The sequence below is a fragment of the Sipha flava genome, unplaced genomic scaffold (assembly GCF_003268045.1).
Source record: "Sipha flava isolate LNK unplaced genomic scaffold, YSA_version1 44_pilon_pilon, whole genome shotgun sequence".
Taxonomy (NCBI): domain Eukaryota; kingdom Metazoa; phylum Arthropoda; class Insecta; order Hemiptera; family Aphididae; genus Sipha; species Sipha flava.
Genome location: NW_020273203.1, coordinates 1,110,913 through 1,130,385, shown reverse-complemented (window position 1 = coordinate 1,130,385; position 19,473 = coordinate 1,110,913). Strand labels below are relative to the sequence as shown.

The 19,473-nt window shown below is 35.8% G+C and overlaps 1 protein-coding gene across 1 annotated transcript in view; it reads left to right on the top strand.

Moving 5' to 3' along the window:
- The window catches only part of LOC112689491 (band 4.1-like protein 4), a gene marked incomplete in the record, with an annotated part of 94,465 nt that overhangs the window by 52,877 nt on the left and 22,115 nt on the right, over positions 1 to 19,473 (top strand). The window contains 6 exon segments of the mRNA XM_025563229.1: positions 6,593 to 6,713; positions 6,811 to 6,898; positions 14,813 to 14,901; positions 15,032 to 15,095; positions 15,584 to 15,729; positions 19,093 to 19,211. Coding sequence (XP_025419014.1) covers positions 6,593 to 6,713; positions 6,811 to 6,898; positions 14,813 to 14,901; positions 15,032 to 15,095; positions 15,584 to 15,729; positions 19,093 to 19,211 — 627 coding nt within the window.

Here is a 19,473-nt window from a genome sequence, read left to right as displayed (position 1 = left end):
TCATTCGATCGCTTTAAATCGAACGAAACAGTTGAAGTTACGTTAAAACATAATTACTTAATAAATAATAAAGATTAATTCGCTTTTTTTTTTTAATAAAATATTCGAATAAAGTATGTTAATATATGCATAAAAAGTAAGAGCTTTGTATTTTTATATTATATTATAATATATTATCCTGTGAAATATTTTATAAATTATAATAAAAAAAAATATATCTATTGATTATATTTTTAATAATTATTTTATTATTTTATTTACCAAGTTTTATTCGTAATAATTCATTATCCGTGCCCTATAATATATTTTGTGTAATAACATTTTTTCTCATCAAATTATTTTACATGTACTATTATTTATTTTTTAAATACATTTACTCATACAGTGATACAGTGATAAAATTATACAGTTTTTTAATTCTTACTAAAAAAAAAAATTAATTTAAATTGTGCTATTTTTTTTAATATAATACAATAAAATATGCACCTAATTTACTAGACCAATAAATATTATTCGTATATTAGATAAACACATTTTTTATTACTATATAAGGTTGCACACTAATTTCTAATACAATATCATCCTGATCGCGTTATATTGATAATTAGTAGTAATAAATTATCTTTTGATCATAGACACTATCTCATATATATAAATATATACATTTATGTACATTTTTTATCAAAAGTTTTTAATAAAATATTTTATTAAAATCGTTGGCTTTTATTAAGATTTTTTATATAGGTGTTGTAGTAATAATTGAGGTATTTTTAATTAGTTATTTTATTTTCAGGGTTTATAGAGTTTATTAAGTTAAATTAAGTATTTAATTATTTAAGTTAAAAACTAAAAATATTCGAATTTATTTTGTCTGTAGTTTATCCTGTCAATCATTGTTGAGTTATTAAAATTTATATACACTTTAGACTTTAAAGCTTTCATGCTAAATGTTACTTTTCATTTAATTTACGATCAAAACTTAAAATAAATAACTGTTGTGGACATAAGTATTAAAACTTTGGTTAACTTTTGTATTTATGTATGATACTTTTTCCGTGGTATAAAGGTACGATTTATTTGTTTTTATAGTAAAATATGGAAAAATACATCTAATTCAGTATATGTAGTACAATTTAAATATTTTTTTGAATTTTTAAATCCAAAAACATTTATATTAATATTTTAAATTGAATTTTATTTACCTATTATCATAGTGAAATCTTAAGTATAAAAACAATCATAAAACGCTTCGGGTTACATTTAATAATATATTTAAAACACTTTTTTTTCGTCCAAGACTTTCCATTACATTATACGAAGTTAACTGAGTTAAATCACTTATTGTAAAATGTATAACTTATTGTTTTATTTATTTATTTAATTTTATTATTATTATTTATTTATTTATTTTTTTTTAATAAAATAAAATAAAATCGTATTTTTCAAGGTCATAAAACGTATATTAAGAGAGTTCATACGAATTTACAGTCGTGTAAATATAGAGGGTAATGAAGTTGATAAATTCTTAAGAGAAGCATCCTTTACATAACTGAAAAATGTATTATTTTAAACGGAACATTTAAAATAAATTTAAACGGAATATTTCGATAGTAAATTTACGGACTTACAGTTGTTCACGTTATAAAGTTCGAAAATATTTAGATTTTCTTGAAATTTGTTTGTAAGATGTTTTCGAAACAAAATCGGAATGTTTTCGACCAACGCTAATAAGAACTATTCATTCGTTCGGACCAAAACAATTATACTTTCAAATGACATTTGATAATTAAAACACTGCGGTTGAAAAAGCCGACCGAAATCCGCGTTTCGTGGCAAACGGTGGTTGGAAGACTCGGTTTTGCCAAAAATTCGTTACGTTAACGGACCGAAAACAATAATAATAATATTCATCGTGGAATCGGCACCGATAAAACCGTGCACAGACGCATGGTTAAATATTATGAATAATTAAACTATTACACTCAAGTGCGATAGGATATATAAATCGTTGTAGAAAAGTTCTTATAATTCGTCGCCGTGTTTTACGAGCGTAAATAATAGATCGTGTATATACCTTCAGACGGCGGAAAGTATCGCAACGAAATGAATAATAATAATATTGTAATAACGGTGATGATATTATAACTGAAACGTCCCGGCGTTAACCATAGGCAATTTAACTGCGCGGTAGATTAGGACCGCTGGACCGTATGCACGCGCGCGCGCGATGTATTTAATCGTTTCGTGCAGCATTCTCCTCTCGTCCCTTTATCGCGAAACAACAATAACAGTAATACAATAATCAACAATAATGAAAATGTTCAGGGTGTTTCTGGAATTCGGGAAAATTTATCATACAACTGTCATGGGCGTAAAGAAAAGGGATTACAAACAGAGCATATGCAATGCTGGAAACGGAATGTGCGTTACATCACCATTAAGAGTCCTAAGGTTAAAAATGCCATGTCTTAAGATCAATGCCCGTTTGACGGTGTTCAATACGTATACGTCCCCGTAATCGAACGCTGATATTTTGCACGGAGCTCTTTCCGACTTCTCGAAGATCCTAGTTGTGCAGGAGTTGAAGCCATAGGATCTCCGGTTTAGCGTAAAAAGAATCCACGACAAGGATGACCGACGACTGCGGAGGTTTTACGTTCATAGCTTGTCGATGCGTAAAACGGAAGGACATTTCTATCTTACTGTTATTAATTTCTATACATAATGCGTATCACCGTTGGACTTATCGTATAGTTAATATGTTTTTACCTTTTTTGCGAATTTTTTTAAATTTTTCCATTTCTCTGGATGATCCTGTCCGTTCGCAAGGTTATAATAATACGATTTAACGTTCTTACATTCTGAAGGTGCGATTCACTTTTACGAGTTCGAGTGGGTGTCCGTAAGACTTACAACACTGATATCAATAGTTCGTAATAATATATGATTTTTAATAACTATTGCGTAACGCGAAACGTCGCATATTTATCATACAAGACCCATTGTGTATATTTGTGTGTGCGCGCGCGCGTGTGTGTGTGTGTGCAATAATGATTTTGTGAAAAAATAATAAACAGCTTGTGTTTATGGCTCAAAAACATTATTGCAACGTCACGACAGCAATTTTGAAAAGCGGGAGTTGTAAACAAGTTATTTTGTTAAAAGTTTTACAACTATGCGCGCGACTATGGTATAATAGATAATTTAGTTCAAAGTAAGCAAAAATCTAGTCAGCGGTAGTCCTTTACAACATGACTTTGCTGATAGTTAAAGTAATAATAATAATTTTTGCGATTAAACTTATATTGACAGGTTCAAAAATTCAATAATTTCTAAACGTGCGCCGTAAAGAGAAAAGAACCGTAAAGGTGCTTTGTTAATAAAACACTCTTTTTTGTGAAACCAATTTCGAATTTCCTACATTTTAGTTAGGAAATGATGTAGTTACTACAGGTATTAGTTTTAAATAAGTTCTGTATAAATATGATGATAAGTTTTTAATTAGTTTTAAAACATTTTTCTTTTTCAAAGAATCAATTAAACGGCTATGACAGATGAAATTAATTGTTTAAATTATTGTTTGAACGTTTTTTAATAGAATTTACATAGTTTTTAAAACTTTTTTAGACGGGTGTACAACAGAAATTGAATCATTTGATTTACATTTTTTTTTTTATTAACAATGTAAACTTGCATAGTATGAAGAACAAAAACCGTGTTCTCATACATCGTTTAAAAAATAAATTTGTTTTAAGAGAAATTTGATATTATTATTAAAATAATATTACGTAGTAATCCAATAAGTTTTACACGATTTGAATAGACGTAAAAGAAATAATAATAATAAAAAAAAAAAACTTTATTTTTCGATCAAAACGTGAAATCAAGACGATCAAGAGTAAAAGAGTATGATACTGATATAAGTAAAATATAAATTTGAAGGAAAACAACGCTGTCGCTAAAGAATAACGCAGCTGCGTTCGATGGGTCGGGATTAGATTAAATCTGGACGAACGAGATGACGCGAGGCATTTGGATGTTTTTCCGATTTATCATTTGTGCGTAGGCACAGCGATTGGGTTTTACTAAACATTTGCAACATTAAACGAACAATCGAACGTTCGTAAACTGCACGGCATTATTCCAGTGCAGACGAAAGGCGAAAATAAAAAACTCCCACTGTTTCTTCGCACAACGGGGGTTTCTAGACATTTTCGTTTTTTTTTTTTTTCGTTATTTGTTTTTGCTTTTCGGGTCGTAAATTTTTCCAAACGGAAAGCTGACGTGTAAATCCGGTATTATGAAGTTTTAATGGGACTTTCTCGGCGTTGGTGAGTGAAAATTAATCTCAATGGATGCACGATGAAAATACACGCACACACGCGCGTACACATATATATGTATATACATTTGGACGCATAGGAAATGGGTAGGTGTATAAACGCACACGGTTGCGCGTTTACCGGTGGCGTCCCGGCGTCAGCGGCCAGGTAATAAATATCAATTCCGATGGTCGAAAACTTAGGACTACGCCGGTGTGTTTCACGCGCGAGCGCATTGCGTAAAAAAATAATCCGAATAAAAAATACATACTATAATAACTTTGCGTATAATACAGATCCACTCTCTCTCTCTCGTGTGCGAAATCCCCTGGCAGGATAGTGAAACACTGCGACTCGTCCGAACCGTCAGCTATAACGTGTACGGTTGCACGTGCCCGCATCGAGCCGCGTCAAATTTTATATGATAATTACACGATGCACCGCGATTATGGTTTTCTACCGATTTCCATTCGGCTTCGCCGCAGAGCTGATGTTTAAGTGCACCAGACCCCGAAAAGTTAAATTTTTAATACTCGGCAAGAGAACGAAAACCCCTTCTATTTTATGCATGGTAATTGTTTTGGATTTCGGTCGACTCCGATGGACCACAGCGAAACTGCGCATTTCCCATTCATGATAATTTTCTGTTGCATAATATTATCCCGGTGTAAAACCGAAACAGTTTCACGAAAACCTATGCGAATACGTGTTGTCAAATAAAATCTTGTTCGTCTGTTAGAAAACAAGACGTTTAAATGTAATCTGTGGATTTCCTAATTTGTCTTAATCGATTCGTCGGGACGATTTGCCTTAATTTTTTTCTCCGGTTCGGCGACTTCTGTCGACCTTTATAACCGAAAGCGTACGGCATAGTTCTAAATATTGCGCTCGCAGTATACGCACGTGGAATCGTTTCGAAAAATTCGGCCGGTTACTGCGTAAATCTGTTGTGTTTGCTAATGTCGTGGCGCGTATTTATCGTAGTGGCAGTGGCGTTCGAGAAAAATATATTATTTTGTTAAGGGTGTAGTTTTTCCGTGTACTTGTATATACGTATATAGTTTTTTCTCCGATGTAAATGGGAAGCAATAAAGATCAAACCGAGCTCGCCCCGGTGCGGGCCATAAATATTGTAAATTGAGGTGCTTATTAGGAAGAGCCGGATGAGCACGCGCATTAATTTATCTGCCCGCGCAAGCCAACAACTTCTACGACAGATCGTACAATATATGTGCTTTCTTCTTTCATTGAAAAAAATAAGGTCCTCTAATATATTACATATACTATACTTATATATATATATATATATATAAAAACGCGCGCGAATAGCATTCTTATACGCAAAGAGGACTTAGGGTGTATTTTCTATTTGATTTGCGCGAAACGTTCGATCATAAACGATAATAATCTGTATAGACATGTCCGTTATAATATATACCCGGCGAAACACGATACTGAAAATAATATTTCGAACATTTCACGCTTTTGCTTGAAATATTGTATTGTTTTTCTAGCAGATATTATGTACTTATATATAGCGTACGATTTTTTTTTCCATTCGATTCCTAGTTGTTTATCTCGGACAGCATTTTTGATATTATAATCCGAGATCGTGTTTTCAAACCGTCTCCATCGGAGTCTTTTTTTTTATCTTCGCATCTTACAAAATTCAGCAAGCATAGGTTTTCAAATGTTACGAATTTGACAAATTTATTGGATCGAATAAATGAATAATACTCTTGCATCTTAATTGTTCGAATTAAATAAAGTCTAGACGTCGATGTATTCCGTCGGGACTTTTGAACGAAATAATTTAGCGACCGCGTAAAAGACGGGGTGAAGTAAACGTGTCGTGTACGTGCGAAATCGCGTCGGACAAGAATGCGTACATGTGTACGGACGTGCCTATGCACATTATTATGCGATACGAATGTATAATACAACAGTCAACTGCAGATTTTATTACACAGTCACCAAACGGACGATAATAATCAAGTCACATTCTGCGAGTATACGGAAATGCGTTCGTGAAATATATATTAATTGCTTAACGCGAATCAACTTGCCTCGCTCGTCGCGCGTACACGTTATTATAATCATAATATTACATCGTGCACACAACGTTGCTTATGCATACAGGGTGTTTCACGAATATATGAACATCGGTTATTATACCGGTAAACATGCTCATATTTTCGTAGGACGCTCAGCTTATAACCTATTAATTATTACTCATTTCAGTATTGTTTTTTTTTTATATTGCGTTGCAGCCGAACTAGGAGACTTCGACCCTAGACGACACACCCCCGGGTACGTGTCTGAATTCCGGTTCGTGTCCAATCAGAACGCAGAGCTCGAGACCCGAATCGGAGAAATACACAAAGAACTCACGTAAGTGCGCGTTCTATAAACGTTCCCTCGCGTGCTACGTTTCCTTTTTTTTCCTCTTTCCATTTCACGATTGTACTCAACGACAGCCATTCCACAGGGGTCAAGTGCCTGCAGTCGCCGAGCTGAACTTCTTGGATAAAGTCAAGTGGCTGGACATGTACGGCGTCGATCTTCACCCAGTTCTCGTGAGTGTACATTTTGCATTATTTCTTTAAGTACATAGTTTTAGAAGAAAAAAAAACCAAGGAGTGCGAGAGAAAACAATAATTACTTCCACGTTCGGACGGTCCACGAACGTTCTTTTATCGAACGTCTCCGCCGCGGTGGTCTTGCCGGAAATATTCGCAACCGGACGCGCAGCACAACGATACAATAGCACGGCTCGTACGGGATATCGTCACACGTACAGGGTGTATCTCGTAGCGAGCACTCGTCTTGGTCGTAACGTGCGCGCGTGGAAAACGAAAACGGTTCTCGTACAGCAAACGATTACGTTCCGAATCCGTTTGCTTGCCCGTCATCCGAAACGTCTACCGCCGAATAATACCTGAAAATAACAGTGATAATAATTTCGATGCTGCGATCACGTGCGATGCCATATGCCACATACATGCCCGAATACGGCTTAGCGGAAACCCTATGCGTTCCATTGTTACGTGCACGTAGTCGGCTCTCTCAGATATCTTAAACTAAACGTCGTGTAATCCTGTTGAAACTTTCGTTCGGTGATTCTACGTCCAATGGCGTTCTCGAGAAGTCTGAAACGCGGCCACGCGAAAGTCCTTTCGAAGTTCGGTGGCGAAAAAGAAACACGTCCCGAGCCAGAACTGTTTCACTGCCATGTCGTGTCCCTCGGTTCAGTAACACGTTTTTAGCGTTTCAATACAAAAACCGGTGATAACGATTGTTAATTTATAATGTCGATCGATCCGTCGATAGTCGCTTATTATCAGCAAAGGCGTTTTGCCGTCCCCGCGAACACGTGTGTTGTCAACTTGGTGCGCCCAAGTTTGGCTATGGTTTCAAACTTGTACGAAACGTTCACACGGATCACGGCGATAGAGGGAACGGTACCTTGAACGCGATCACCGCATAGATAGTTTTGTAGTACTTAATGGGCCGGTCATTATTATGGCCTACCCTAGCAAATATTGAAATGACGCTCTTGAGTAACGCTCACCGTTAATGTGCCGAGCAGCGCTGAGCGAGACGTTCGAAAACCGTGCGGGAAAACACGAACACCAAGGGTACTCCGGTCGTCCCTCCATCCGCACCGGTGCACAATCTAACCCGAAGTGTTCACGGTGCTGGGTTATACAGAGTGTATTCGAAATGAAAAACAAAAAAAAAAAAAAACCCGAAAGCAAATGAAAAACGAAAAAACCTACGAAAACCGTTCGCATCGTTCGCGGCGGCGGGTCGTTACGCGTTTGTCGCGCCACAATTAACGGTCGACGGGCTGAAGGGTCGGAGCGCGTGTCGTTTCCCGGCGTGCTGCGCGTCCCGTACCAATTCGCCGCCGGTTTTCCCGCAAAATCGCCGCGGCGACTTTTACCTCCATCCCATCCTCTTAGCGCTCTAGCACGAACGGTTGCGATTCGAAGCTTTAATCATTATGCCGCCCACCCGAAAAGTTTCAATTATTTCCGTCCGATCTTCTTGTGTACATTATGCGCGGGAAGATTTATTTATTTATTTTTTTCTCGTCCTACACGCTGTTTTTAGGCCTTTGAACTCGCGCGATCCTATTACTTTTAACATTTCCCCCGGTCCCACGCCGTGCTTGCCCCGAAAAAATTACAAAATTAAACCGGTAAATCGATCCTCGCAGCAGCGTTGCTCTGAATTTTACCATCACCACCGCCGCCGCCGCCGCCGCCGCCGCCGTCGCCGACGCTCGTAGAAACGTAATCGAAATAAATACGCTATTTGCATTTATTTCATTTGCAGGTTTTTCGTACCGTAGCTCCATTTGTCGTCGTTTTTCTCTCTCACTCTGTCTCTCTCTCTCTCTGTCTCTCCACTTTTTTACGCGTAAATAAATCGTACCGGTAACGATGTGATTTTCGGTACCGAAATCCATCCCACACATACCCGCGCACGTCTACCGAGTCGTTTCGGATAATTTATCGCGGTTGTCATTCAATGGCCGCTTAATTTATATCAACAATCGCTCGGACGTTACGTATAAAACCTCGCAATATAATACACATGTCACAATAATGCTACACGCGTATTTACCGGGGCGACGCGTACACGATAATCGGTATTGCCGTTTCCGCGCGGGCTTTCATTCAACTGCAACGTCTACAACTGGCCCACGCGGCCGTCCTTGCGATCCGATCATAAACTCGTACGCGTACCATATTATAATATATTTCATTTATATCAAACGGCTCGAGCGCGGCTCAGCACCGTTTGTTGTTTTATTTATTTATTTTTCGTTCCGTTTAACATACCATGTTGTCGCACACATCTGTCCGTATTACTTGTGTGTGTGTGTGAGTGTGTGTGCGTGTGTGAATCGAATGTACACACTTTAATCGCGTCTTGAAAAGAAAAACGAAAACAATGCATAATGTTATTATACGTGTATACTTGCGTAGGTGAAACGAAATAACGTATTTAATGCGTAAAATAAATACAAATAATTAATAAAAATAATAAATAACGTACATGATTTTAATTGAAAAAAAAAATCTGTTTGTACGGAGTATTTATTGAGATTCAGTGTTAATTATCTTACCGATCGATATACCCCGACCGGGTGTTGTAATATTATTATTCAGGAAACGCTTGGTTCTTTTTATTTTTTTTTAACACGATTATAATACGTTCGAACTCCGAAAAACTTTTTTGTCACTTGCTTCGCGTTTAAGTATTTATGTATACACTGTTGTTATGGAAATAGCGATGGAGAAAAAAATTATAAAGTCCACGAGAGAATCGGTTTTAAATGTGAATTATACATCTCAACTGTATTCATAGGTCAATTATACGTGAACTACATAAATATTTTTCTAGGAGTATTCTCCATATTAGTTCACCGATAGTTCCGAGTCCGACTGGTGTCAATTATGCACATTAGGTTTATTATTTTCATTGTTTTCGAATATAAAATATTGTATGCACTCGTAAGTTATTCAAATACATCGACATAAGATGTATTGTACGTAAATTATCGGTTAATTGCTTATTACAATGTACAATTGATAAACGTATTATTGTATTTGAAAATATTACTATTTAAGGTTTCCATATTCAAAAGCGCATTATTCATCGAAATAAAGTCATCGTCTGCAGGGTGGAGTGCGGTTCTCTCCAAAAGAGAAAAAGAATATGAAAAAAAAAAACCTTTTTCCTATTGTTTTCGTTCGTCTTTGCTTATACGTGGACACGGTCGTGATGTTTTCAACTCTTTTGTACCTACAATATAATGTAATATACGGTCTATATGCGTATAGTTATTGAGGTGAAGTTTTTTATGTAACGGTCGACAGAACGAGATAGAATGCTAAAAACTGATACAATAAACCTTATCGGGTCGTGAAAAACAAAAGAAAATTGGTTTCCAAGTTCGCCGTCGTATAATACACGCAAATAACGTGAAACAGCGCGAATATTTATCCATGCCAGTGCTGTAAAATGTAATTTCGATGTAACAAAATGCTCTCCTAAAGCTAAAATAATATAAATTTGACCTTAATTGATAATTTCAAAACCGTCGCGAGATTTTTTTTCTTTTTTTCTTCTACTGTTGTTCTCTACAGTTTTTTAGTTGGTATATGAGATTTCGTATTTCACAATACATTAAAACCAGTTCCCTCCCCCTTTTTTTTTTTATTATATATAAAAAAAATATATATATATTTTTCAACATAACGGTACAGGTATAATAAGTAAGATGTCTGTTATGATGACAATAAAATGTTGATGAACTTAAATATGAATTCAGTGCCACCCGGTAAGATAACTTATTGAAATCGTTAATACCGAATCATGGTTTTTTCGTTTTTGTTTTTTGAACTCACGAATTTAGTTTAGAGAACACTCTACACACGGTGTATTGTATACTCGCTATACTATTTTACGATACGTCCCGTCGCGATTTTCGATTTCACTCCGAAAATAGCATTGAACACGACGACGCGTAATCGGTCGAAGACGGTTTGCGGCACAATGATGTCGAAAATACTATAACGTAGTATTTTCGACATCCTTGTACGACTATACGAGTATATATATTCGTTTGATTTTCGATCGGCCGTTTTTCTCGGTATAATATATATATATATATATATATATGTATGTGGTCCCTGCACGCAACGATCCGAATAATTTAATCCTTGGCGCGTAAACGGGTTTTCCGCTGACGTTTCTCTCGGAATGTGTCGCTCAATAGCCCGTCCTCCTTCCCTTGCTCCCTTGCACCGTTTGCGATCCGTTTTGACTTTCAAATTTAACTCGTTGCCGCGCCACCGGTCGGTCGGCCTAAAGTAATAATACTCTACTGAGTACGTGCGCAAAAGTGTTCGGTTACTTTTTTACCGCTCGAAAAAATAAACAGCAATAGGCCCGCACGCGAAACTCAAACCGTATTAACACGATAACGTTGCTCTTACGATTTTTTAGAACGATCGGTATGTTTGTTGAACGCGATCGACGGCAAACATTTCGTCGTCGATTTCACGCGGGTACGCAACGTTATCACTTCGTGTTTCAACCGTACCGGACGAGCCACGGGTCGGAATCCAACGTGCACGGGAATCGTTGACTCGGACGACCGATCACCGTTTTAAACGGATTCATTTTCGCGTACGATATTACGTTGGGAATTATTGATCCGTTTGCGCGTTCGCGGAAAAAAAAAAAAAAAATCACGTGAACGTATACACGTCCGCGCGCCTGTGCAAACGGAATTCCGACCGAACCGTGTAACAACGATCGACGATCGACCGCGCGTCGTAACGCGTTCAGGGTAATAATATCGGCCAGTTCGCGGTCGTGACGCAAACCTTGTTCGAGTTTCGGTCGCGAATTCTCGTACGCGTAGAGACGAGCGTGGCAACGGTAACGAGTACACGATGTTCAGAACCGTTATCACGGCCGACCACGTTTTCCAGACGGTCGTAATGAGTAAGCGTTAATGGCCGGCCATGATGGGTTTTAATCGGTCGATAAAATAATAATAATAATATGTGGTCATGACAAAAACCACGAATGGCGTGCTCCTTGTACATTGTGCCACGCGCGCGTGTGCTGTTCATCAATCAAAAACATCGTACCAAATGTCCGTGTCTGTGTGAGCGCGTCCGCGAAACCGAACCGATACAATAACTTACTTTCTAACTAGCGTCTTGCATTCACGTAGCAACTCGTTAATCAATTGATTCTGTTTCTCGTATAAACGGACGTTTTTGACAAGTGGTTTGGCTAACCGACGTGGTCGTCTTTTCACGTCTACCGCCGAATCGGACGCAAGAGAATGAAAAATAATTATAAACACTTTTAGTTTATGTCAAATCGTCCGGTGCCCCCGCAACGCGTGGCGTAACGGTTTATATAAAAACTTAAAAGATTATCGGTGCACGCGCAATAGGTATGCAGAGTGAATTATTTTTAAACATGAGTGTTTTTTTTTTTTTTTTTCATAACGTTTTATAATTTAACATCATTATTTACTGTCCCGTTATATATGTATAAAAAATAAAAAATTATAACTTGCATTATTTGTTAGAATATACTACTGTTCGTAATAAATTTACTACACCGGTACCTACATAAAAAAAAAAAAAGAATATCATAATTAACATAATTCGTAAAAATATATACTGTTTATAATAAAAATATACACTCTAATTGTTAAACATGTTGTTATATATCAATTTGGAGAAAAAATAGTTAGAATGATGAATATATATCACCAGACGAAGAGACGAAATTTGATGGAACATCAATAAGTCTCTTAGGGTATGATGCAGGCGACATAGTGCTTCTAGGGAACAATTTAAGTTCAGTGAAACATTATATTCATTAGACTTCTAGAAGACGCAAAAATAAAGTGGGCTTGCAAATTAACGAAGGTAAACAGAATATATGGAAATCAGAAGACGACCGGATGAAAAAAAAGAAAAGTTCTTAAAAGTAGTGTCCTACGGTTTTAGAAAAGTATTAGGATTCAAATAATACATAATATATGATCATACAATCGAACAATATGTAGAATGAGATATTAAAAATGATTTAAAAAGGCAACAAGTGTTATAACGTCTTGGGCAATTTATTTAAGCCATGAGTACTCTCAAAGAAGCTAAAAGTCAAGCTATACATTACGGTAATAATATCTTTGATATTGTATGGAGTATAATATTGGACTGCAGGGAGAAGTGATGAGTCGAGACTGTGGATTTTCGAGAGAAAAATACTAAGAACGATATATCTAATATCGTTATATATCGATATATCCCCGAAAACAGGAAAATAGAGTAAAAACACAATGAGTAACTATGTGACCTATACAACAGACTGGACGTATTAAATAAGATAAAGAGAAGAATCCTAGAATGGGCAGGTCATGCGTGGAGGAAACCTGAGTCCATAATAAAGACGGTTCTATAAGAGAATCCAAGACTTTTGGGAAGACCCCGCATACGATGGATGGCTTGTGTAAAGTGGGATGTAGCAGACTTCTATTAGGATGAAGATTGGTGTATGTTAGCACAAAATCGAGATGAATGGAGTGAATTATGTTTGGATGTGTTGTCTAAAAGGCAGTAAATAAAAATATAATAAATATATCACAATTTACCAATTTACAGTAAAAATGTAAATTTGTTTTGAAAACTTTTTTTTTTTAATAATCATATTATATTATACATTGTTGTATGACATTATTACACCGATTAATATTGGTTAATATTTTGAATAATTAAAAAAAAAAAAAACAAAAAAAAGGGACTGACCAAAAAAAAATAGTATTTTGTTGCTCAATGCACTGAAACTTGTTCACTAAGAACGTTTGACTAATATTTAGTGTGATAAAAATAACTAACCGATTAAATACCGAAATAATATCCAAGTGAACGAAATGAAATATAATGTCGATAATTGTATTATACACTCGTGTGTATTATACTCGTACGTTTATATTGAAATAATAATTTGCTTCCATCAATGAAATATGCTTCAATACTAATATGTTAATATGTATTTTCGATATTATTATAATTATTATTGTTATTAATTCTATAATAACAATGTTTTAATATTACATTTCAACTCCGGTTTATATTACGATTTTCGTCGTAACCGATCACCGTGTAGGTATATATATCATATAATATTTATGTACGTGTGCACGTTGATAATATTTAGTGAACGTAGGTTGTATCGTGAATTCCGTATTACTCGTAGCGTCCTCCTACGTTGTTACGAACTCATTATTATGAAAATAGTCATTATATTTTGATTGGATTTCCCTGTAAAAATGTTTTACGTACTAGTGACCATGACAACTACGCACCTCGACGATAATTCGTCGTCATCGTCGTATTAAAACTTGAACGGTTATGCACGTTTCAAGTATGTTCCCCCGGAGGATAACGATTATGTATCCGTATCCTATTTGATATCGTCTGTGTTTATGTTAATACTGAAGATTAAGTTTTACGAAATGATTACGTTATTGTGTTACAATATTAATATAATAACAATAATAATAATAACGATAAAGTTATTATCGTTCTCGCAACGGATCGAAACGAAGGAAAGAGACGAAATTTAATTCTTAAACGAACGAATTGAATGTCGAATCCCTTTTGAAATTCGAGTGCATACCGCGATCTGTTCATTTCTGTTATACGCAAACAATATACGACTCTGACGGTAAAAAATACAATAATCAGTTTTTGTGGAGAATTCGCGTTATGGCCTGTACACTTTTCTTTCTCCGTTCTGCGAGGTTTTCAATTCGTACATTTAATGTGCAATCCGTTCTTAATTTTATTTTTTATAATTTATAATTTTATAATTTTATAACGTACAAAACGGTCGTTTATTTAAATAATGTATACTTATTATTCGCGTTTATTTGATTTCAGGGCGAAGACAACGTCGAATACTATTTAGGTCTAACTCCGACCGGAGTGATTGTTCTCCGGAACAAAAACATCGTAGCGAACTATTACTGGTAAGTCCCGTCGTTAACAATATAGGATTCGTACAATCACGTCTTTGATACGGTCATAGATGAGATAAGACTTAGGGTGATCTGTAATGTAATGCGTCGGTTGTTGGTAATTATTTGCAATCAATTTCAGGCCCAGAATCACCAAAATTTTTAGCAAAGGAAAATATTTCATGCTCAGAGTGTGCGATAAAAACGTAAGTATAGCAATTACTATCGGATACACATATTATGCATAATCGCGTATCCTGCGAACCAGCAACGGATCCAGGGTTTTGTTTGGAGGAAGGATTAATAACAGATTTTCTAACGGTACCTTCACTTCAATATCAGATATTGAGGGTTGTACCGCCCTTGCTTGACTTAATTGTTTTCAACCACATACAGCTGGTTTACATCTTGATCCTAAATCCTAATCATCGTTACGAATTCGATTTTATAACGCAGACGAAGGGGACGCGAATCGTCCTCCCGAGCCTCCTTGTGCTGACCGCGTGACCATATCGAGCCGCGTTTCGAATGTCGCAGACGTCGATTACTCCCCCCTCCCCCGCGCGGCTGATCCCGCAGCCGGAGCACCCGACGATGGCAGTGGCGGCGGCGGAGTCGTCTCGCCCAGATTAGCATAATTTTAATTAGATGCACGTGTCCAATAGTTGTGGTGATGTGACGAATTATTTTGCAGAACGACGAGAACACTTACGGATTCGAGACGCCCTCGAGACCGGCGTGCAAACATCTGTACAAGTGCAGCATGGAACACCATTCTTTCTTCAGACTGGTCCAAGTGTCGCCCAACCCTCCGGACGTCATAAGCACTCGGTTCAGCAGGTACGGTGCGCGTACCGCAAGGGGGCGCGTTTAACGCTCTGTCGAACAGACCGCGTTATTGACGTCGCGTTGTGTTCGATTCCGAATTGGATGTCAAACGTGTATGTTGTCGACATGATTGACGCGGCGCTAGAACGCCACGGTGGAACGCGACGTTGTACAAAATCACGCGCGTTAGTTTTTGGCCTCCGGGTAGTGGCGAAAGAAGGAATACGTACACAAATACCGAGCATAAATAAATGTTTGCAATGCATAAATTCGCTTCCTCTTTTTTGTTGACTTTCTTTCGGTTAACGCGTATAAAAGTTCTTCTTCGTCTGAACCAGCGGACATATTTTTTTCATTATAAACCGCACGAACAATACCACTGTATCGACTACTAAGAACCAGTCTACTAACGCGTTCGACAAGGCCTTTGCAGTTGAATCGGACACATCGCGATCGGCCGCGTGCGGGTGGTCCGCGTGAAAGCATTGTATCGCCGCGGGGACATTGCCGCGCGTTAACCGCGAGAGTTTTGTTTCTCCCCGTCACCAACGTAACAAAGGTTTCCACCGCAGGCGTACCGTTAACGGATCGTACAATACGCTGCGGTTTGAGATTAGGCGTTTGAAGCCTAAACTGTCGGAAAAAACCTAATTGGAAATTTTTTTTTTTTTGCGCGATTGTCGTTGTTCTTGACGCCTCCCGGCGCACACGAGTCGGGAATCTTCAGCAATCGTTTGCAAAGCAAAAGCAAACAATGGACCTGTGTACTCTATTAAGTCTGCAGGCGTTCCTTTGTTCCGAAGTACTTTTAGTTTTTACGAGTCGATTCGGATAAACTGCGTCCGAATATTATCCCGCAATACATCAGAAGACTAATTTTTTCCGTTCGCCCACTCCCATCGTGTTTTGACACGATAATACTAACTACAATGTAAATAACAATACAATTACAGTAATAGTAACGATTAATAAATAATAATAACAATGTTCATAATAATATGATAGACCACTATCCAATAAATTAAACATCCAACTTAATTTTCGATAGGATTTATATTATAAATACGGAACACGTTGATTGCATCAAAGTTAGAATTAGTTATCGACGAAAAATTCCACTTGAACTCGAATATTTAGAATAATACATTTTTTATGAACAATAAATAATGAATAATCGTAAACATTAAATTGATGAATATAAATAAACATAAATGGTTAGATAATAAACAAATAAATTAGTTTAAAACGATTTGCTTATCGACCGATGTTCGATTCGGAATACGAGGAGCAAACATTTTAAAAAAAAGGCCGTGTTTAAAATAAAAATGATACTATATAGCTTTCAGGCTGAGAAACTAGAGATAACACTGATTACTGTTACAAACCTATTTCTGTATAAAATGAAGGATTATTCGAGGCCATTTTTGGAATTTCTAGCGTTATTCATGCCATTTAATCATTTTTGTTTGTAACTCTTCAAAGAGATTTGCAACACAAAATCTATATATAAAAAAAAAAAAACTCTTCAAAGAAAATGAGAGTGACCCTTGAAAAAAATAGTTTCCATAATACAAATGTATTATATTCGTACAGATAGTACCTAATGATATTATAATAGCAATGTTAAGAATTGCACTTCTCAGCTCAGTTTTGGTACGGAAATCCTACTATATACGTTATAATACAATGGTATTCGACATGTTAAGATAATCGGATTGGACCTCAAGAGCTGAAATAAATTGTTTTATAATAATAATGATAACAATTAACCTGCCGGATAAGTGTGGTGATCGTTAAAATCTTTACACTTGAGTTCATAAATATATGTAATCAGGTCGTTATAATAGAATCCCATTACTATGGTGAATGTGACTAATTATTGTAAAAGTGACTTAATCGGCATGGCTATTAGGTATATAATGACTGATAACATCTACTGATTTAAATAACATGCTGTACATTATCATAAAACGTTACAGTGGTTTGGGTATTTAAAATTCCCCGAAATGTTTAAAAAAAACTTTATTATTGTTGAAGATTATATATGACTAATGTTTTATTTATTTTTTTTTTTTGGGTGTATGCCATTCGAATATTTCTGCTCTTTTCATGCGTGTACCTAGATAATATATAAGTGAGATAAGTTATATTTTTAGTCGAATAACCTTATTTTGTTGCCGATGTCGGCAGGTACGTAAACGGAAATGTGTGAATAATGAATTTAACGTTTAACATTAATATTTTAATTCCGTCCATGTCCCATTTTTTCGAAAAGTGTGGAATTGTTCACAATTCTAGAATATATCATTCAAATGGTTATGAAACGACGTTGAACTCGGAAACCGTAAGCATCGCAAAGAAAATATTTATATACCCGGCTTATATGATCGGATGGCATTATATAACAGAAAACGAAAATTCCTTTATTCGACATTTTTCCATCGAGTACATGATTTTTTTACGCAGGAATCTCACATTATCTCTCATAAGTTTATTTATGTATATATATGTATGTATATTTGCATATTCACCTGCATTACATCATTGTGTACGTTATTTTGAAACGTCGAATCAGTCAACAATATTCGTTGCGAAATCCTTCAAACACAATGTTATAAATATTTTATTTGACAAATTAATTGATTTCGAAACACAAACATTTGTTATGGTTAAATATATACATATTTGCATTGGATAATTGAACTATAGCATATACGCTTTATTCATTGTAGGTTCTAATGAAATGAAGTACGAAGTAGCTAACGACGGGGATTTTAATAAAAAACAGTTTTTATTTTTTTCTATTTAATTACGGATATATATATGTATGCTCGTATAATATTTTTATTTTAATCGATTTGGGTTGCGTTTATACGCGTTAAACATTTTATATACCAGTTCAGTATTAACAAATCAATGCAACATTTATTCATGGAAATGATATTGTTGTACGTTGTTCAAAAACTGCCTTTAAATTAAAACGCTGGCTTCGTAAAATATAAAACTGAAGATAATACATGTATAAAATATAATGATAATAAAGACAAAATAATAAACCATAAATTACTTTTATTTTAAGAAAACTGTGTAGAATATGAATTGAAATTATTTCTAGTCAAAAACAAACGGTACCTAATAATTTACATTTTCAAAAACTAAACAAAAGTTTTACATTGAAATTATTTAATCGTTCAAAACTATTTAAATCAACCGAAAACATTTCCTGGTTGTATATTTGTTTATAACTTATGCTGTGAACAAACTGTGGTAGTTTGGTTGTGATTAATTATTTTGCCAAGTACAAATAATTTTACGGCATTTCGAATCGCATCGTTGCGATGAAATGAAATAATTTATTTGTTTGTCCGTTTACAGCGGCCGTGCTGACAAGTCATCGGTGAGAAGTTCGCAGATGAGCAGCAGGACACCACCGTCGTTCACGAGAACACCTAGTCGCCGTTATCAGAGGAGAATCGTCGAAGGAGCTAATGACAGTAAGTCTCACTCGCGTTTATATTGATTGTAATGTCGTATTGACGGTTTTCCACTACGGCGTTTTAAGCCGTATAATATACATATTATGTACTTCCGAGAAGCAAATATTATAATTCATAACGTATTGTGTTCTCGGATTAATTCTCGAATTTTTTTTTTTTTTAATTTTCCTAATTAACCCGGACAATGGCACAGAAGCTTTAGAAGTTTGAAGGGGTTTAATTAACATAAAACGTATTATACGTGTTTATACGGCATGGA